Source organism: Artemia sp. Qi Xiang Cuo, chromosome 3 (genome assembly GCF_049724085.1).
Source record: "Artemia sp. Qi Xiang Cuo chromosome 3, ASM4972408v1, whole genome shotgun sequence".
Taxonomy (NCBI): Eukaryota; Metazoa; Arthropoda; class Branchiopoda; order Anostraca; family Artemiidae; genus Artemia; species Artemia sp. Qi Xiang Cuo.
In genome coordinates, this window is record NC_142796.1 from 83,154,711 (window position 1) to 83,176,886 (window position 22,176).

At 36.2% G+C, this 22,176-nt stretch overlaps 1 protein-coding gene across 1 annotated transcript in view; it reads left to right on the top strand.

The window, feature by feature from the left end:
• The window catches only part of LOC148954639 (sodium-dependent dopamine transporter-like), a 188,470-nt gene that overhangs the window by 154,839 nt on the left and 11,455 nt on the right, over positions 1-22,176 (top strand). Inside the window, exons 9-11 of the mRNA XM_089087178.1 lie at positions 1,118-1,258; positions 3,995-4,195; positions 20,269-20,433. Of these exons, the coding sequence (XP_088943304.1) occupies positions 1,118-1,258; positions 3,995-4,195; positions 20,269-20,433 (507 nt within the window). The remainder of the gene's footprint in view (positions 1-1,117; positions 1,259-3,994; positions 4,196-20,268; positions 20,434-22,176) is intronic.

Consider the following 22,176-nt stretch of genomic DNA (forward strand, 5'->3'; position numbering starts at 1 on the left):
AATCGCAGCGGTCATTTACAGAAGAAACTCATCTAACTTTGATTCTTTGAATCAGAAGGCGTGATAGAAAACAATAAACCTTTTCAGGCGAAAACGACGGATTGACGTCAGCGCTTGAAACCCGGTTTATATTTCTGAATGAAAATAAAATTCCCTCCAGGAATTTCTAACTTATTTCAAATGCAATTTTGCTGACCAGAAAGACAAATTTCGCAACTTAAATGCGAAAGAGAAGCAATACAAACAACCACCAACTTACTGGTGAAAACGAGCAAACTTTTGCCAGAAACTAGATAAAACTGGACCCAAATTGTTACCATTATTTTCATTCAGGGGTATTAGAAGGTACAATTTCGGCCCATGACCTCGCCAAAATATCTTATTTAAACGTTCATTTTTTTTCAGAGAACAAGTATGTTTCTTGTTTGAAGCTGCTTTATATAAGGTTTTTCCACATAATATAATTCATAAAATGGGGTATAGCTTTGTCAACATTCCCTGTTCGCTGGCCTGCTCACCGGTCTGTCCGCTAGTCTGCTTGCCACCTGCCAACATTCGCTGGTTTCTCAACAAAATGATTGACATGTTGTACCTTCTTTGAATCAGAATTATGCAAGGGTTTTCAACCTCTATGGCTGTATGACAAGAGGACCATATTGGGTCTCCTTCCATTTCGTCTCCTTCAAAAGTCCCTGCACCTCCCATCTCCACTCCCATCCCATCTCCAAGATGTCGTCAAGATTCACATAAAACAGTAAATATGTTTGCTTTATTGAAACACTTTCTAATCAAGTAAGGAAAAAAGAAGTCCAATCAAGTAAGGAAAAAATATGTAAGGAAAAAATGGTTATTTTATGTAAGGGAAAAATATGTAAGGGAAAAATTGTAAGGGAAAAATATGTAAGGGAAATATGTAAGGGAACATCTCCCCCTAGTGTACGTACCTACAATTGCTAACTTTCATAGGCGTAGCAATGATTTGCATATGATGTCAAGAAAGGGTATATGATTGTGGAATATCTATGTAAATTTATTACCCTCATTTCTGTCAGGCCTATTATTTTCAAAAATTACGTCTTTTTTGAAATAGCCTATTTATTCTTCTTCTTTTTTCTAGACGCTCTTGATGGAAGTTATCGTTATGGCTTGCCAATCCATAGTTCCTAACTCAGCAAAAAAGTTTTTGCGATACAGAGAATTTCTGAGTTTACCGCTTTGTATGACATCTTTTGTCATTGGTTCGGTTATTGTGTTAACGGTAAGTTGTTGTTACCACCCTTTTCAATTTTTTTTTTGAATGTGAATTTCAGTAAATGAAAGCCATGTTTTTGTAAAAGCAAACTTTTCTGGGTTCACGTGCTCCTTCACATAATCAATATTGCTTTACGCATTATCACCGCACATGGCTAGTCAACGGTAAGTAGTCGTTGGCGGTCTTTTTTCCCTTTGCATTTGAATTTCAGCAAATTACAGCCGGGTTTTTGGAAAAAAAACTCTTGGTATTCTGTTCTCCTGTGCATTATGCATGACATAATTACGCATAATTACTGAAAGTGGTACTTTTCAAGAAATAGTTTAATACCCTGTTTTCCTAATTTTTTTTTGTATCGGAATTTCAGTAAATTAGTACCTGGTTTTCGGTAAAAAAAAAAGAGAAACAGATAAACAAACAAAAAAAAATCATCTGCTTTCCTGTGAGCCGCTGAATAATTATTATGGTAAATATTATTTACAACGTTATCTTGTACGTTTTTTTTTTTTTTTTTTTTTTTCTTTTTTTTCTTTAGTATTTGTCTTTTTGTATATGGCTTTAATTGGCTTTTAAATACAGATTATTATTATTATTATGTACCAACTAAACTTACTTGAACTTGCTGCAGGACAAGTTGTTTTGATGTTTTCGTGGCGTTTGTTCTCATTTTGCTTCTGAAATTCAGATGATTCGTGGGACTTAGTTTAACCGCGAGCTCCTCAGACTCACCAGAAAAAACTTTCTTTAGTAAAGGCTTATGTTTCATCCGAATGTAACGATGTTATGTGCTTTTTAAATATTCTTGGTCTTTTTGGGAATGCCTTTCTTAAAGTGATAGGACTAACTCAACCTTTATATTTTGTTAATGCCTGGATTTGGCTAGGAGTAATTATTGTGTATTTTTTTTTTAGGATTTAATGAAAATATTTACCTGAAAACTATTTTAGTTTTCAGGTATTTAGCATCTACTGTTTTTTTTGTCCTTGTGGTTTCATGTTTTGTTTTCTTGTTAATTCCATGTCCAGGCTATGAGTTTTTCTTCGGGCCAAAGATGTCTTGTTTGATACAACCGACTCTTTTTGTTTCTATTTTTCTGTTTTTTTTTTAATGAATTATTTTTCTCTTTTCTGTTTTCTTCACGACCATATGCAAATTTATTCGCTTGGAGGCTTTTTTGAGGGTTGCAGCAGTAGCTGCAACCTTGGAAAGAACGGACCACGGCCCATTTTAAGCAGAAGTTGAAATTTGCGTTTACAAAATATGCCTAGTGGGAAAAATTGCCATTTGTAGCTGATCCAGGAATGGTAAATTGTATTTGAATTAAAATTAATTGTAAAATGTTGTTTTGAAAACAATATATATAGGGTATGAGGTCCATCGAATTTGGCGTTGTACCAAAATTAAAAGTACACAGTTGAAATCCCCACTGTCGAAAATCCATTTGAGAAAAATAACAACACGCCACCTGGACAACAAGGAAAATCACTTTTTTGCATGGGTAGCACTAATGTGTCCTCATTTCTTCACCACTAGGGGGCGCTGGAACATCATAGAGAGCCGTTTAAGGGTCCATTTGAAAGCTGACTCTTATTTGTAATTGGTTTATATAAATTAGAATTGATAACACCATAAAGCGGTGTCATATCTATTTAATTAATTGAAAATTAAATAAATTAAATTAAAAACATTAATTTGATTAATTAATTAATAATTAAAAATCCTTCATCTGTAAAACTTGACTAACTTTTGTTTTCTATAGCTCTTAAAATTTGGATCTAGACAACGTTTTTGTAACGTTTTTTGTAAAGAGACACTTGGTTCCAAATGTGAGGCACTTGGCTCTAAGGTTCATTTCTTCATTTTAGTCAATCTATAATATCCCCTTTCTTTGCTGCATTTCTTTACTTTCATCATTTCTGAAATTTCTTCTCTTGTTATTTTTCTGTTCCCTTTAAGTTGATCCATTTTGATTATTTTAATTCAGAATAATTTGATTCTTTTATTGGCCCGACACTATAATCCCTGTCACGCGTAAAATGCTTTTTGCTTTTTCTATTCCATTGTGTTTCAAAGTTTGTTCATTTTATTAATTTTTACTCTCTTTCCCTTTATCTATTGCTTTCTTTCTATCTCTTTCTCTCTTTATTTCTATCTATTACTCTCTTTCCTTATTACTCTCTTTCTTCATTTCCAATTTTTGTTCCTTCATTTCTAGGTTTAATAGATCAACTGAAACCTTTAATTGAAACCTAAATTCTAACTGAGCACTACGAGTATTAGTGAAAAAATATGGTTTTTAATCCCATTAGACTAAAAGTGCCCAAATTTCCTTTCGCATTAATTTCTCAAACCCTTTGGGTGAAATATTTATTATTTAAACAAATATAAATATTAGTGGACGAAATAAATATGAAAACACAGGCTGTTTTTTTCATAAAAAAAATTGAAAAAGACAGATTATAATAATATAAAAAAATCATTATTATCATTAGCTTATTAATTATTAAAGAACAATAAATTATAATTAAGAAAGAAAATGCTAAGTACATGAGAATTTCTCATGTATTATTATTTGTTCATAAATTTCAAGGATGTACATGGAGAAATTGAACGGTGAATTTTTTACCGAGAATGGTAAAAATTATCAAGAATTAACAAGGTGTTTTAGGAAATGTGTGGTGAATTTTTACAAAGAAATTTACTGAAGTTTCTTGGATTCTTTAACAAAATGTCTTTTTTCAGGATGGCGACAACATAATTCAATTCGTCGATGACTTTGTTACAACAAAAGCTTTGCTATTTTTACTGGCTTTAGAAATTGTAGCAGTCTCGTGGATTTATGGATTTAAAAAACTATGCAAAAACATTCGCGAAATGACACGAAAATGGCCATCATTAATGTATCAATTTGCATGGGCATTCACAATACCATTTTTATCTATAGTAAGTTTATTTATTATTTTGAATATTTTCAAAGGAAAGGTTAAAATTCGATAAATATTATGCTTAGATTCAATCCAACAATATATACAAATATCAGAGGCAACGCTGTAGCGTTGCCTATAGTAAAGGCCATACGGCTCCAATGTTTTATTATTATTTATTTTTTTTCCTGAGGCACTTCATATGGAAGGGGTCGTCGTATAAGCTTCAAAGGGGGCTCTTTTGTTTGTAAATCGTGTTTTATTGGGCCATTTTTAATAGTCGAATTTTTTTGGTGGGAAAATAGCCCCCCCCCCCCCCACGCCCATCATTTACCCAAACACATCCAATCAAAATATTGAAATAGTCATTTTGTTCAACGTAGTTGATTTCCAGATATAAAATATGTTTTTGAGGAGGATACTCCCCCACAACCCTCAGGGCAAGGATTTTAAATTATGTCCTGGGGGCATATAAGGTTTTCGCAGAAGGTGATGTCGCAAAAACTTCAAAACATGCTCATTGGATTGAAAATTAAAGAAATAGTGCCCTTTTTAACAGTAGAAATGGATTAGAGTGTAACTAGCCCCCCTCCCCCCCACGCCCATCATTTCCCCAAACACATCCAATAAAAATTTTGAGATAGCCATTTTGTTCAGCGTAGTTGATTTCCAGATAGAAAAAATATTTTTGAGGAGGACACTCTCCCACAACCCTCAGGGCAAGGGTTTTAAGTTATGCCCTGGAGGCATATAAGGTTTTATAGAAGGCGTTGTCGTTGAAACTTTAAAACAGGCTCATTCGATTGGAAATTAAAGGGCTAGTGCCCATTTTAATAGTCGAAAGTGATTGGAGTGCAACTAGCCCCCCCCCCCACGCCCATCATTCCTCCAAACACGTCCGATCAAAATTTTGAGATAGCTATTTTGTTCAGCGTAGTTGATTTCCAGATAGAAAATATGTTTTTGAGGCAGATACTCCCCCACAACCCTCAGGGCAAGGGTTTTAAGTTATGCCCTTGTGGCATAAGGTTTTCATAGAAGGCGTTGTCGTAGAAACTTCAAAACATGCTCATTCGATTGGAAATTAAAGGGCTAGTGCCCTTTTTAATAGTCGAAAGTGATTGGAGTGTAACTAGCCCCCTTCCCTCCCCCACCACGCCCATCATTTCCCCAAACATCCAATCAAAATTTTCTGATAGCCATTTTGTTCAGCGTAGTTGATTTCCAGATAGAAAATATATTTTTAAGGAGGACACTCCCGCAAAACCTTCAGGGCAAGGGTTCTAAGATATGCCCTGGGGGCATATAAGGTTTTTATAGAAGGCGTTGTCGTAGAAACTTTAAAAAAGGCTCGTTTGATTGGAAATTTACAGGGCTAGTTCCCTTTTTAATTGTTGAACGTGATTGGACGGCAACTATCCCCCCCCAGGCCCATACTTCCCCCAAACACATCCACTCAAAATTTGGAGATAGCCATTTTGTTCAGCGTAGTTGATTTTCAGATAGAAAACATGTTTTTGAGGAGGACAATCCCCCACATTCCTCAGGGCAAGGATTTTAAGTTATGCTCTGGGGGCATATAAGATTTTTATAGAAGGTGTTGTTGTAGAAACTTCAAAACAGGCTCATTCAATTGGAAATTCAAAGGGCTATTGCCCTTTTTAATAGTCGTAAGTGATAGGAGGGCAACCAGCCCCCCCCCACGCCCATCATTCCCCCTAACACATCCAATAAAACTTTTGAGGTATCGATTTTGTTCAGCGTAGTTGATTTCCAGATAGAAAATATATGTTTGAGGAGGACACTCCCCCACAGCCCTCAGGGCAAGGGTTTTAAGTTATGCCCTGGGGGCATATAAGGTTTTTATAGAAAGTCAACACATCCAATCAAAATTTTGAGATAGCTATTTTGTTCAACGTAGTTGATTTTCAGATAGAAAACATGTTTTTGAGGAGGACAATCCCCCACATTCCTCAGGGCAAGGATTTTAAGTTATGCTCTGGGGTATATAAGATTTTTATAGAAGGTGTTGTCGTAGAAACTTTAAAATAGGCAAATTCGATTGGAAATTCAAAGGGCTAGTGTCCTTTTTGATAGTTAAAAGTAATTTGAGGGTAACTAGCCCCCCCCACGCCCATCATTCACCCCACTACATCCGAACCAAATGGTGAGATAACCATTTTGTTCATCGAGGTTGATTTTCAGATAGAAAATATGTTTATGAGGAGGAAACTCCCCCACAACCCTCAGGGCAAGGATTTTCAGTTTTGCCCTTGGGGGCATTTAAGGTATTTATAGAAGGCGGTGTCGTAGAAACTTCAAAAAAGGCTCATTCGATTGGAAATTCCGAGGGCTAGTGCCCTTTGTAATAGTTGAAAGTGATTTGAGGGCAACTAACCCCCCTCTCATGCCCACCTTTTCCCCCAACACATCCAATTAAAATTTTAAGACAGCCATTTTATTAAACGTAGTTTTAAGTTCTGGAAATTAGGTCTTTGAGGATTACAACTCCCCCAAAGCCCTCAGGGCAAGTGTTGTAATTTAAGGATTCTCTGAATCCTTCATATTATTTCTTATGGAAGGGATGCTCGTATAAACTTTAGAGAGGGCTCATTTGATTGAAAATTGAAAGTTCTTGTTCACTTTTTAAGAGTCAAAAGAGATTGAAGGGCAAATAGCCCCTCTCTCTCCTCCACGCCCTTAAATGCATCAGATAAAAATTTTGAGATAGACATTTTGTTAAAATAGTTCAAAGTTCTGATAACGAAAAACTCCGGTGTTGACACAGCCCACCAGGGCCCAGGGGTAGGGGTTGTAAGTTATTCTCTGGGGTATAACTTATTAAGGGGGGCTTATAACTTATGGTGAGGGGTTTTGTATGGGAAGAACACATAGGAAATCTATTATAATTATCCGATTATAAGGTCAAAATACTTGCTCTGTGAAAGATACAAAACTGCTTTGGCGCACAAAATCCTTTTAAGGTCAATTCCAAACAGTCGTGATCCTTTTGTGCCAGCAAGTGAAACGGTCTAAACCCCCTTATTGGAGCTATTTTTTCAATCCATTCATTGTTGTCAATCGCTGTCCACAAGTTATGCAAGCTGTCTATTGTTCATATATAAGGATTTTATCAAAGAGGTAATCGTATACTACTACTACTACTAACAACTCATCGCAGCGCCAAGCCGCCTGAGGCCAACACAGCTACGCACGCTCCTCCTCCACCCCAATCTATTCAAAGCCTCCCTTTTTACACCCGCCCACGAAGTTCCCATTTCCTTTAAATCTTTCTTTATGACGTCCTCCCACCCCAGACTGGGACGACCTGCTTTCCGTTTAGCCCTAGATGGTTTGCCGAAAAGAACAATCTTCGGCAATCTGTCATCCTTCATCCGCACAACATGCCTTAACCACCTCAACCTTTCTTTCATTATAGACCTAGAAAGCGGTATTGAACCACATTTTTCGTATAGCCTATTGTTTGAAATACGGTCAGTCAGCCGGGTACCCAGAACAATCCTTAAGCAATTTCTCTGGAAAACATCTAGAAAATCTTCATCCGCTTTTCGGAGCGTCCATGCTTCAGAGCCATATTTGACCAATGTCATCCCTGTATCTTCTAATATTATAATATTGGTTTGTAGACTTTTCTTCCTTTTCTTCCAGACTATTTTTAACTGTGAAAAAACACCCTGAGCCTTGGCTATTCTATTTTTAACATCTTAACTGCTCCAACCATCTTTACTAATAATACTACCAAGGTAAGTGAAGCTGCCCACCTGATCAATCTTTTCATTACCCAACGTCACCTTTTCATCTTCACTTATTCCTAGCCTTATTGACTTAGTCTTCCTAACATTAATTTTCAAACCAATACTAACACCCTGAACTCGCAAAGCCTCTAAAACTTCATTCATTTTGCTCAAACTTTCATCTAGGATGCTTAAATCATCAGCATAATCCAAGTCCAGGAGACTTTTTCCTCTCCATTTGATTCCGTGGTCTCCCATTGCCTTTCCTGTACTCCTTAAAACAAAGTCCATCAAAATAATCCATATAAAGGGGGATAGAACACAGCCCTGGTTAAATCCTGATTTAATATAAAACCAGATGCTAACCTCATTTCCTACCTTAACCGCAGCAGTGTTACTCTCGTACATAGCATTAATCACTTTAATGTATTTGTCTGGTATACCATACAAGGATAAAACCTTTACTAAAGCTCCTCTATCAACAGACTTGAACGCTTGCTCATAATCTATAAAACTGAGGACCAAAGGTGTTTGAAAACTTAGGCACTTCTCAATTATTAGCCTAAGAGTGAAAATTTGGTCAACACATCCTCTGCCTTTTCTAAAACCGCACTGCGCTTCTTTTAAAACTTTGTCTACGGCAACTCTCAGTCTAAAAAGTATCATATTACTAAGCAATTTGCTACCTACAGAGACCAGACTAATGCCTCGATATTTATCACACTCGCTTTTATCACCTTTCACATAAAGTGGCTTAATTAAGGTTTTCCGAAAATCGTTAGGTACTTCCCCTTTTTCAAAAATCATATTCACAATCTTCAGTAATTTATTTCTAACCTCAGAGCCACCATATTTAAGAAACTCATTTACTACCCTATCAGCACCTGGAGCCTTATTATTCTCCAATCCGTTTAGTACTGTTGCTAATTCCTCCTCACAAAACAAATCTTCCTTCACATCCAAGGTATCACAAACTTTTTCATTTTCCTCTATATTTTTTCCTGCAACTCTATCTCGGTTAAGCAATTTCTCAAAATGTTCGGACCATCTCGCTTTAGTTTTTTCATTATCGCTAATTGCCACCCAATTCCTATCTTTAACTGGGACAAGTCAGGATTGACTACTACCTCTCAATTTGTTAACGTGCCAGTACAACATTTTACTATTATGCCGTCTAGCTGCATCTTCTAAATCCTCGGCAATTTTATCCATGGCCTCCACTTCACACCTCCTTAGTTCATATTTCAATGCTTTCTCCACTTTCTTTACATTTCTTTTGTTTTCATGCGATCTATCACTCAGATAATTCTTGTACAAGTCCTTTCTCCTTTCTATTAAACATAAAGCTTTTTCACTAATATTCTTAGCTGTAGTTCTAGCTTTCTTCCCTAATACACCTTCAGCAACTTCACAAATTATTTTTCTAAAATTATTCCAACCATCTTCCACATTATCAAATTTTAAACTCTCAAGTTTAGTATTCAACTGTTCCTGGAAAGTTTATCTCATATTCTCATCCTGGAGTATACTAACATCATAACTTCCCGTGAGGTAGTTACCCTTAATATATTTCAGCTTTAAATTAACCCTTAACACTAATAGATGGTTATATTTAATCTTAACATCAATAACAGCACTCCTATATACACTAGTATCTTGTATTGATCCTGCCAGTCTTTGTTTTACAATAGAATAATCAATAAGGTTTGCTGTCTTACCATCACGTGAATACCATGTTAGCTTATGAGCCATTTTATGACCAAACACCGTATTGGTTATAACTAGATTGTTATACCTACAAAATTGCAAAAGTCTGTATCCATTACTGTTTTCTTTTCCTACACCAAATTTACCTACGCTGGGATACCATCTATCCTTATTTCTACCAACCTGGGCGTTAAAATCTCCCAGTAATAACATCATATTTCTACCTGGGACCTTGTCTATTTGCTCCTGTAACTGTGAGTAAAATTCATCTGAGTCACTAGTATCTCCATCAGTCGGTTCTACAGGGGCGTATACTACTATATCTGAAGCCCTGAACTTTCTAGTCATAAAATGAGCAATTAATAATCTAATAATAATACCTTCCCAGCCTAAACAAGATTTAGCAGCTGCCTTTTTCACCAAGAGCCCTACTCCCTGTCTATGTACCCCATCCTTCCTACCCGAGTAAACAAACTCTATATCACCTAATTTCATGCTTCCTACCCCTGGGATATGAGTTTCTGAGACTCCTAATAAATCCAGTTCGAATTGTCTGCATTCGTCAGTCAAAATGTCGATACGACAGTCATTTTTTAACGTTATAACATTCCAAGTTCCAATTTTCATGTTCTTTAAATCACTGAAATTATTTTCGCCACAGGAAAAGCATTGATCCCGGATACCAGTGCAGGACGGGGATCACATATCTTCTCAAGTCTACACCGAAGTGCTTAAATAGGCTTAGAACCGGACGGCAAGAAGTCCCTGGGACCTCCATGAATGGAGGCTTTGTGCAATCCTGGGCCTATCTTGGTCACAACATGGTTTTCAGCACTTGGCGATGCTCTTCTATCAACAATAGTCGAAATCCTGCACAGACAATCTCAAGCCTATTACCTCCGACTCATTATATATTCATGCCTACAAATATTATGCTACCATGGGGAGGCAACCCGTAATAAATAAATTAGCTAGGAAGAGGTTTTTCAGCCCAAAGACGCCCATCAAAACATACCAATCCCAGAAGAATTGTCCATTAGTCAGAATCCCGTGCGAATGCTGTGTCGTTTACTAGGGTATAATTTCCTCGAGGGGCGCCACTCCTCCAGTGTGGATAGAGCTGACTGCAAGGTCCCCAGTCTTGCAGGTACCCTGAAGAGGTCGAGGCAGCCCTTTGCAGAGGCCGTTGTCCCTAGATCTGGATCTTACGCCCTGCCGCCGTTGTCCTCCTATAGAGGATCCTCCCGCGATGGTATTCTGCATCACCATTCAATTTAATCCATTACTGGGAGAAGGTTTGCAATTCATGGAACTTGTGAACAAACCAGTGGGCCCTTTTGAGTGTACATTTGAGGGGCCTTCTTCCTCCTCCACCTGTATTTATGACCCCGGGCAAGGGTGCCCCAGATTCTATTATGGACCCCCAGGGACAAGGTCCCCCCTTGGTCCGTCCCTCCTATGGAGGTATCCTACATATCTGTAGAGCGTTCCCCTATCGCCACCTGAGGACACGCTGAATGGCCTGGGGGAGGCTAGATAAACGGATCACTTTTGTTTTGCAAAGGCCATAACTCAGTGACATATTTAACCTACTACTTATAAATATATATAACTCACTGACTAGGCCTATATAAGTTATATACAGAAATATATAACTCAGTGACATATTTAACCTACTACTTATAAATATGTGTAACTCACTGACTAGGCCTATATAAGCTATATACAAAAATATATAACTGAGTGACATATTTAGCCTACCACTTATAAATATGTGTAACTGACTGACTAGGCATATAAGTTATATACAGAAATATATAACTCAGTGACATATTTAGCCTACTACTTAAAATATGTGTAACTCACTGAGTAGGCCTATATAAGTTATATACAGAAATATATAACTCAGTGACATATTTAGCCTACTACTTATAAATATGTGTAACTCACTGACTAGGCCTATCTAAGTTATATACAGAAATATATCACTCAGTGACATATTTAGCCTACTACTTAAAATATGTGTAACTCACTGACTAGGCCTATATAAGTTATATACAGAAATATATAACTCAGTGATATATTTAGCCTACTACTTATAAATATGTGTAACTCACTGACTAGGCCTATCTAAGTTATATACAGTCATCTACTATCATTGATGTATCATTGATCTACTGTCATTGATGTATTTTTATTCTGAATCGTATAGACTTTGAAAAAAGCCTCATTCGATTTAGATTGAAAGTTCTAGATCGGTTTTTTAAAGTCAAGAATAATCAGACAGTAAGCACCTCCCTTGCCATAAAAACTTGAAACTTTTTGCAATCAAAAACAAACAAATATTAATTAAAAAAAAACTTTCCGAAAAATAAGTTTTTCAAAGAAAAGTAAAGGCCATTTTAAACTATAAGTTTCGGAGTGTTCCACCACTCGCAAGCAAGTGCCATTGGTATTTTTTAATCTACATGGTCAATTTAGGGGGTGGAGGGTAGGCTATCTCTCGTAGCAGCCCCATTCCGTCGTGGTATGGCACATTTTCAACACCTGGCGTCCGGACTATCACATAATCTACCAAGCATACAACTACCCCAAATCAGTATCAATAAATAAATGAAACCCAAAACGAACAAAAATCAAAATAAATATTAGAGTCAAACTCAAAACGAGCATAAATTAATGTGAGTAGGGTTCAAAACCCCTATGCTTTCTAAAAGCCAGAATATAATTTGTACTTTACTGAAAAAAAAATTCAAATGAGTTTACTGAGAAAAAAATGTGCATTGTCAATTTAATATGCATATGCTGATATTTATTCCCTAAAATGTTAATTAATTTTTGATTTCTTAAAGTTACAAAAGTGAAAATATTTCGAAGAATTGTTTTCAGTAAAGTGCCAATGACGCAGTAGGTTTTAGGCTTCTGCAGTGAGACGATACCCAAACCCTTGTTTGTAGTTATTTTTATTCGATTCAAACTTGATTTGTATAGTCAATTTAAGTTTCACTCGTTTTAAGATTTATTTATTCATTTACATTAATATATATTGTATGTTTGTTCGAATTGATTGTTTATTTAATTTCTGTTCGTTTTAAGTTTCATTTATACTTTAATAGCAAAATATTTGTTTTCGTTTTAAGCTTGATTTTCATACTCAATCTAAGCATTAATCGCTTTAAGATTTATTTATTAATTTATGTGATTAATTATTTTATGTTTTTTGCTCTAATCGTTTTTTTGGTATCCGTCCGTTTTGGGTTTATAGCGTTCCTTCACCGTAATTTCTGATCGTTTTGAGTTTTTGTTTTCACAGGGATGAGTCTCTCCTTGTCTTAATTCTAATATGGCCGTTACTTTTATTTTAAATAAATATTATTCTGAAAGTTTTTTTTAATTAATCTAAGTAAATAATAATTCAGTTTCCCGATCACACCGGAAGAATTGAAGACCTGTAGTAATTTGGACTTCACAAAATAGCTAAAATAGGTTAAAATAGAAAAAGTAAAAGTATTAAAAAAATACAATAGGCTTAAAATAGGCTTTTGTTTTAAATAGGTCAAAGAAGAAAAAGTTAAAAAGGGTTAGAAAAAGTAAGAAAAACTTAGTTCTCATTTTTTTAACCTTCTTTTTGCTTATAAAAATTGGAATTAACCGGTTTTGGTGATTTTTCAGTTTTGGGATGAAAAAATAGGGTTTAAATTTAATGTTAAGAAAACTAAGTCACTTACAAAAAAATGATTTTGATGAGAGGATATTATGTAGCAAGAAAATTGATCAAATGGCTTCTGTTCTCTAGGTAGTACTATTAGTAAAAATGATGGACCTAATGGAGGCGTAAAAAACAGATGGGGAGTGTTTTTTCGCAGTTGAGAAAAGTTTGGAAGAACACGAAGATGAGTCTGCGAAGTAAGATTAGAATATTGTAAGCAGTGATAAGGACAGTGACAAGGGCGTATCTAGGATTTTTATTCTGGGCAGGGTGTGTTATTTTGTTGTTGTTTTTTTTTTGGGGGGGGGGGAGGGGGAAGTTACAAAAAAGTTCACCAAGTGCAACGAAAAATATTTCTTTTGTGTTTGTTTTTTTACTTATTTACGAGTCAGAAAATATTTCGGAGGGGGGAGTAAACGGGGTAACCTCGTCCCTCTGGATGCGGCCATGGACAGGCATTGTTCTGAAATGCAAGTGCCTTGAAGGCCTGAGAAAGGTTTGATAAACATTCAGAGGAATTGTGTAAGGATAAATTTTGTCATCCGTTTGACCTACCGTATACGTATCAAACAGTAAACTATACAAAAACGTTGTCTAGATCCAAATTTCAAGAGCTATAGAAAACGAAAGTTAAGATGGCTTAGTCACGTTTTACAGATTAAGAGTTATTAATTATTAATTAATTTTTTAATTTAATTAATTTTATTTTCAATTAATTAAATAAATATTAATTATTAGTTAAAATTAATACATATTAACTTACCCATCGGGCATTCTTTGATAAAGAACATCCAGAAAAAATCAATAATACATGGCATCATTTTAGCAGAAATCTTTCATTATTTATACTTGCCAGGGAAAAACTTACACCTAGAATTTGAAAATTCCTTTCACCAAGTGAAGCTCAGTCTCCTAAACTAATACAGATAACCATTGCTTGTTGAAACTGATAACAATGGAAAAATAGTACAGATTGATATCCCTTATATGTGTATACAGAAATTCTAAACGTGGCAAAAATATACATATATTGCTTGAATTCACTTTATCCTACTTGCAGCAGATACGAGTATTTCATTCAACATTCTAATACAGTGATAAATGTCCCTCAAGTACTGTTGGCGTTTCGTATCAGCACTTTTAATAGGATTTTTAATCCTTCCGTATCAGGGGCCATATTTCCAAATATGACCCCTGAAGCTATCTTTCAGGGGCCAAACGAAAAACAGGGTACTCCCGTAAAATGTGATAAGAGATAGTAAGAAATGATTTTTAATCCCTCCGTATCAGGGGCCATATTGCCAGATATGGCCCCTGAAGCAATCTTTCAGGGGTCAAACGAAAAGCAGGTGAAAAACAGGTTACTCCCGTAAGATGTGGCAAGAGATAGTAAGAAAGGATTTTTAATCCTTCCTTATCAGAGGTCATATTGCCAAATATGGCCCTTGAAGCAATCTTTCAGGGGCCAAATGAAAAACAGGTTATTCCCGTAAGATGCGGTAAGAGATAGTAAGAAAAGATTTTTATTCCTTCCGTATCTGGGGCCATATTGCCAAATATGGCCCCTGAAGCAATCTTTCAGGGGTCAAACGAAAAACAGGTGAAAAATAGGTTAGGCTACTTCCGAAAGGTGTGACAAGAGATAGTAAGAAAGGATTTTTAATCCTTCCTTATCAGAGGTCATATTGCCAAATATGGCCCTTGAAGCAATCTTTCAGGGGCCAAACGAAAAACAGGTTATTCCCGTAAGATGTGGTAAGAGATAGTAAGAAAAGATTTTTATTCCTTCCGTATCAGGGGCCACATTGCCAAATATGGCCCCTGAAGCAACCTTTCAGGGGCCAAACGAAAAATAGGTTACTTCCGTCCCCTGAAGCAATCTTTCAGGGGTCAAACGAAAAACTGGTGAAAGACAGGTTAGTCCCGTATAGAAAGGATTTTTAATCCTTCCGTATCAGAGGCCATATTGCCAAATATGGTCCCTGAAGCGATCTTTCATGGGCCAATCGGAAAACAGGTTACTCCCATAAGATGTGGTAAGAGATAATAAGAAAGGATTTTTAATCCTTCCGTATCAGGGGCCATATTGCCAAATATGCCCCTGGAGCAATCTTTCAGGGGTCAAACGCTTAACAGGTTACTCTCGTAAGATGTCACAAGAGATAGTAAGAAAGGATTTCTAATCCTTCTGTATCAGGGGCCATATTGCCAAATATGGCCCCTGAAGTAATCTTTCAGGGGCCAAACGAAAAACAGGTTACTCCCATAGAATGTGATAAGAGATAGTAATAAAGGATTTTTAATCCCTCCGTGTCAGGGGCCATATTGCCAAATATGGCCCCTGAAGCAATCTTCCTGGGGTCAAACGAAAAACAGGTGAAAAACAGGTTACTCCCGTAAAATGTGGCAAGAGATAGTAAGAAAGGATTTTTAATCCTTCCGTATCAGGGGCGATATTGCCAAATATGGCCCCTGAAGTAATATTTCAGGGGTCAAACGAAAAACTGGTGAAAAACAGATTACTCCCATAAGAAAAGATTTTTAATCCTTCCGTATCAGGGGCCAAACGAAAAACAGGTTACTCTCGTAAGATGTGGTAAGAGATAATAAGAAAGGATTTTCATCCTTATTAAAAGGAAATTGAACCTTATAAAGGGGGGGAGGGGTGGGAGTAGATCTTTGAAAATAGATTTAAGTCGAAGGGATACATGCGCAGCTGTGCGGGCCTCAGGTGGTTTTGTTCCGCAGGAAGTTGTTTGTTGTACTATTAGCAATAGTTCTACTTTTCTTGCGTAATCGTTTTTAGTGCTTATTTGTTTTTTTTCAGTGTTTACTTCTGAAATTTTACTTTTAAAGTCTGCATTCATTTTAGATTTTCAAAGTTTCTTTTTTTGTTTGTGGGGGGGGGGTACAAGAACCCTTCGTGATATATTAAGAATAAAATATTAGGAATACCACAGTATAAGTATATATGAATTAGGGTCCAACCGATATGAGCTTTTGGGGTCCGATACTGATATATCGGTCGCGAACCGTTACGATACCAATATAATTTGCCGATAAAGTCCCCTCAGGAAAAAAACTTACCTAAAGTTTAAACCCCCTTTGTCGGCCCATATTCATACTTATGTGTTTCTTCTTGGTCTATTACACACCAAAGACAGCCTTAATAATTCACTGTGGATTTCAAAAATATGCAATTTACAATATTTTTTAATTTTCTTTACCTTTTCTAATCAGCAGCTTCTGAGCCCACAAGCGAAATGGCGGATATTTTTGGAAGTGACAAATAAGAAAAAAAATTAATCAAAGGAGCTGGCTTAGTTATATAAAAACAAATACATGACAATCTGATTGAAAGAAGGGTAAGATATTTATTGAAATTGATTTTTCAAAACCCAAATTTCAATTGCAGGACTTCGAATTTTAATATTTCACATATTAATGTGAAAACTTTACATTCATATGATATGGTCTCATGCTAACAAGTCCATTTTAGGCGCTCTGGATACAAGGGTTTACCTAGAGTTTTAAGTTTGGAGGAGGGATTTAAAGAATGTGCCTGCAAAATCGTCCAGTATGCCGACAAATACGGACACACAAGCTAGATTTCTAAAATACATTTTTTAAGGTGTTACACGCAGCGGCGACACCTTGGAACTCCCCCTCCCCACCTTAAATTATTCCCTCTCCTCTTTAACTGTGCCCCTGACTGGATATCATTGTTATAACTGATTGAATCTTGGATCTTTCACCCACAGAAGTGAACATTCATTAAACGAAAATATATGATTTATTGTATTCTTTTTAGTTGTTTTGGTAGAGGATTAAATAAAAAAACAAGTTTTTTTAACTGAAAGTAAGGAACGACGTTAAAACTTAAAACTAACAGAAACTATTCCGTATATGAAAGGGGATGTCCCCTCCTCAACGCCTCGCTCTTTCCGCTAAAGTTTTTATTGTTAAAAAAAAGTAGAGTTGTGAGAAAGTCAAACTTTAGCGTAAAGAGCAAGGCAAATTTTCTTAGGCACGTAACTTTTGATGGGTAAGACTAAACTTGATGAAACTTATATATTTGAAATCAGCATTAAAATCTAATTCTTTTGATGTATCTATTGGTATCAAAACTCCGTTTTTTAGAGTTTCGGTTACTATTGAACCGGGTCGCTCGTTATTTACAGCTCGTTACCACGAACTGTTTGATGTAAGTTCTTGAAGTCACCATACATTTAGAGGATTGCTGCACTGGGTGGGTATTGACAAGTATTGACAACAAATATACTTTGACTTCAATTGATTCACCTGTGCTGCTCTCTCCACCATGATCAGACTTAGCTGTTGGCTCCACCCCGAACGACTGGGCTAGCAAAAATTACCTGAGGAAATCTGATGCCATCTTATAGACAAGTTGTGCAAGAAAAAAAAAAAAATATTTCGGCCGATAACTAATATTTTTCCGATATCCAATAATGACTCTGACCCTCATTCGGCCCGTTAATATGGGTCGGCCGATATATCGTTCGGGCCCTAATATGAATGCTTATACTGTTCATATATACTTATACTGCGCAAGAATATAGACCTTCCGTGCTCAACGGTAATATCCTCTTTCCCATAATTGCTCTTTTGCCTACGAGTTTATTTGCCATAATTTGGTATCCGTAGAAATATATCCAAGGAAACTAATTTCAAGGCACGGAAAATAACCCTTTAAGCTGTGAAACATGGATAAATTATTTTGCAAGTAAGGATACTGTTCCACTTCTTCCATTTTGGGGTATTCCTCATAAGTTACTCCAAAAAAGACGGGAAATTAACCAAAGAAGAAATTTGACTTCGTCTTGGGGAAAAAAAAGCTTACACCATCTGCTGTTGCCCATCAGAATTTTAATCATAAATTTATGTAAAAATATTAGTCGTTATTTTTTTATTCGTCCCTTTTATTAGTTTTGCTTTGCATTGGGGCGAAGAGAAAAGAAACACTTTCGCCAAAAGCATTGTGTCCTTATGGTCTAAAGGCTCAAGTACATGTGGCGAGTTTGGAAGCTACAAGCCGTATTTTTTTCACAAGAAGCTTGTAAACTAGTCCAGCGAAATCGATTCACCAGCTCCGGTTTACCAGCTTTATTCACCTGCGTGTAAAAACGCTCTGGCAGAAGTTGAACTACCGGCAGCTTTACATACCACTCGCTGGCTTTTCAGTGAGTTTTCTTGTAGACTACCCAAGTATGCTCACATTAACTTGTGCGCATGGTGCTAGTAGTATTAGTCTTGAATATATCAGACGAGATGGCTCTAGAGCCAGAACCCAAACGACAAAACCTAAAACAGAAAGTGCACAAAAGGAATGTGTTGGATAAAACCGTGGAGAGCAACACCTACAGTGGATTCCTTATGAATTTTCAAAGATCAATTCCGAAAAACAAAATAACAAAAACAATCAATTTTGTGACAAGTCGCAACTGAGAGTAAAATCTATTTTCATAGAATAAGAAAATATTGAGGTCGATTTAGGAACATTAGCCTTAACATTAGACGACAACACGTGGTTTCGACACGGCAGCTAGTTGGCCACTGAGCAAGGGGAAATTTGTGTGTGTACTCGAAAACCAGCTTACTAGCCGACTCACCAGCTTTTTACAAGCCGGTTTGTTATCTTGTAAACTCGCCCCGTGCACTTGTGGCCTAACTAAGACAAATAAATATAGAATCGATTCTGCTCCTACAGTTCTTAAAATTGTTCTCATATAGTATATGTTCATCTTTTTAAGAAGGCAGATTAGTCACACTGCATGACAGACGTGGGTCATCCTCAGGACAAAAAGGGACGAAAAAAAATAACAAGGATTTTGCACCGTCCTTGGTTGCTAATTTTAACATTTAACTCCATTTTAAACTCTTTTACCCCCATTCACCTCCATATGCTCTAACATTTTTAGTTTGACTTTCTATATTTTGATTTGGAATTGCTTTAGGAATAGGGACTTGGGAGGGATTGGAGGGATATTTTTAGGTGCTCCTTTGGACGAAAAAACGGAACCGTAAAGTGGTGTACGGCGATGAGCTGTGCAGTGGTAACGGTATATCAAGCAGTGAACTGTACGAAAAAGGAGGTCGTCTCTACTTTCTAGGGCGAAAGTGGAACAAAGGTTAATAAGGCTAGGTCTTTTAAGGCTTTTAAGGTCAAAGGAGGACAGATTGGTAAAGATCATGTCTTTTGGCCCTCCATCTAAGGCCAAACTAAAGAGTAGGTCGTCCTCTATTGGGTTGTTGTAAACCATTTTTTTTTCTAAGATGGCTGTGACAGAAAGGCAATCGTGGTGTGTTTTTTTCTTTTTCTTTTTTAAGTAGTTTTTAGAAGTTTCTTACTAAATGGAAATAGCTAGGTCACGTCTTAAGGTTGAATGATGACAGATTGCCAAAGACTGTGCTGTTTGGCCCTCCATCTAAGGTCAAACGAAAATTAAGTCATCCTCTATTTGGGTGTTGTAATCATTTGTTTCTTTTTGTTGTTTTTTTTCAAGGGTTGTTATGAGAGAAAGGCAATTGTGGGGGTTCTTTTCTTGCTTTTCTTTGCAAAAGTGGTTTTTAGAAGTATCTTACCGAGTCAAGTGAGGTTGGGCCGTTTTATTTTCTCTATTTATTTATTTTTTTAATTTTTATTTTTGTAAATGAATTTAAATATTTTTTTATAGAGGGCGTTTAGCCTAAACAAGTTTACTTCTGGTGGTTGATGTATTTTTGTTTAATCTAAACAAACCCCTCATTAAGTTAACAGCTATAGTAGCAGCAGTATATTCCATCTAGCCTTGAAAATACTCAATACACAGCCCTAATGCAAGTTTTGTAAAATTTGATAGTTTATATATATCACTTCTAAACGTTTTTATTAATAAAAGAAAACTTGTTTTGCCCTTATAGGTAACTGTTTTGGTAACAACCCGGAATTATAATGGCAGCTTTGAAACTGGAGAAGATGTCGAATATATTTACGCTGGCTGGTTTTTATTGTTCATTATTTTTGTTCCGGTGCCCGTTACAGCTGCTATGGTGATTGTTAACTCTGAAGGGAAAAGTCTCAAAAAGGTATAGCCTAAGTTCGAAAGAGCTAAAAAGTTTTTCTGTAGCTTATTATGGACGTATAAAGCGTTGAGTTTGTTGATGGAAATGGACGTATTTTTTTTCAGTTTTAGATGGGGTTAATAATCGAAGACTGATTAAAATTAGTGATCGTTAGTTTCTGGAACGCACCCAAGAAAAAAAGTATGATTCATAAATATAAGATTTTTAAAATTGAAAAATGTGACTTGAATAAAAACTTTTTTACCAAGGCTAGGTCTTTTATACTCAATACACAGTGGTAACAGTCAGTGGTAAAAGTATGGTACACGGTCATGGTGCGCCATTAAGACAATTTTTTTTTTTTTACTAATAATTACAAAATAAACTATATATACACACAACCACCCGGAGAAGGATCGAAAAGCCTAATGGTGGACGGCTGCAATCCTCTTATTCTCAAAACTAGTAACAAAAATCATTTCAAAAAAAAAAAAGGTGCCAAATAGTACTAAAATTAACTGCCCTCCCCCAATAAATATTTCTGAAATTTCGCTTTAAATAACCCAGTGGGTTCAGCCTCCCAAATGCCAGCTGAGCTATCATTCCAAATAGCTGGAGCTAAAGACCTAATTCCGAAACCTGCACGTGTGTTGTCTCGGTACTCAACAACAAAATTATTCGCCTCTCTAATCGCATACCTGGGGAGCGAACGATTTACACGAAAATAATCAGTAAAAGCTGTAGGACATAGATCATTCCAACATCGATAAGCAAAAACAGCAGCTTGATAATCGCGAATATGACCAATATTAAGCACTCGTAATTTCTTAAACCACGACGCAGTATCCTTCACTTTTTCTACATAATTACCAAGAAGACATACAGTTTTATTTTGAAGAATCTGCACTCTTTGAAAATTTTCATAAAAATTACTAGACTAAACAATAGTATGGTACAGTAACGAAGAACTGATAATGGAAGAACATGCTTTAATCGGCGCAAAATTCCCAGACCTCTAGTAACTTTAGCTACAACAAGATCACTATGGGGCCTCCAAGACAAATTACAATCAAGCTGGAAACCCAAATAACGCACTTCATGCACCTATGACAAAGCCTACCATTAAAAAATATCTCTCCATCAACACTTGGCTGCTTACCAACTCTTCTAAATATCATAAAATTTGTTATTTTTTAAACATTCACTGACAAAAGGCTCAAACTCGTAAATACAAAAAAAAACTTTAAAATCCTATTTACTTTCAAAAACAAATCATCAATGGATCGACTAGACACAGTTAGAGCAGTATCATCCGGAAAAGTTGTAATAAAACACTCAGGTAAGTAGAAACGCATTGAATAAACATACACAAGCTACAGGAGTGGTCCTAAGACAGGCCCCTGGGCTATACCACACTTCACTTGAAAAGGAGAGGAAAAAACATCATTTTATACAACTTGAAGAGATCTACCACTCAAAAAACTATCAAACCACTTGAGATAGTTACCGTGAACTCCAAGGGTTTTAAGACGTTTGAGTGAAATTTTAAAATCCACTGTATCAAACACTTTTCTAAAATCAATAAAAATAGTCAAAGGAATTTCACCACGTTCACAGCATTTATTTACAGTATCACAGAGTGAATGCGCGCCGTCCGACGTCGAGTGACCTTACCTAAGGCTGAACTGGATTTCACGTAGCACCCCCGTTTTCGTAAGGTAATCATAAAGCCTTTCATGCACAATTTTTTCAAATAATTTTGAAAAT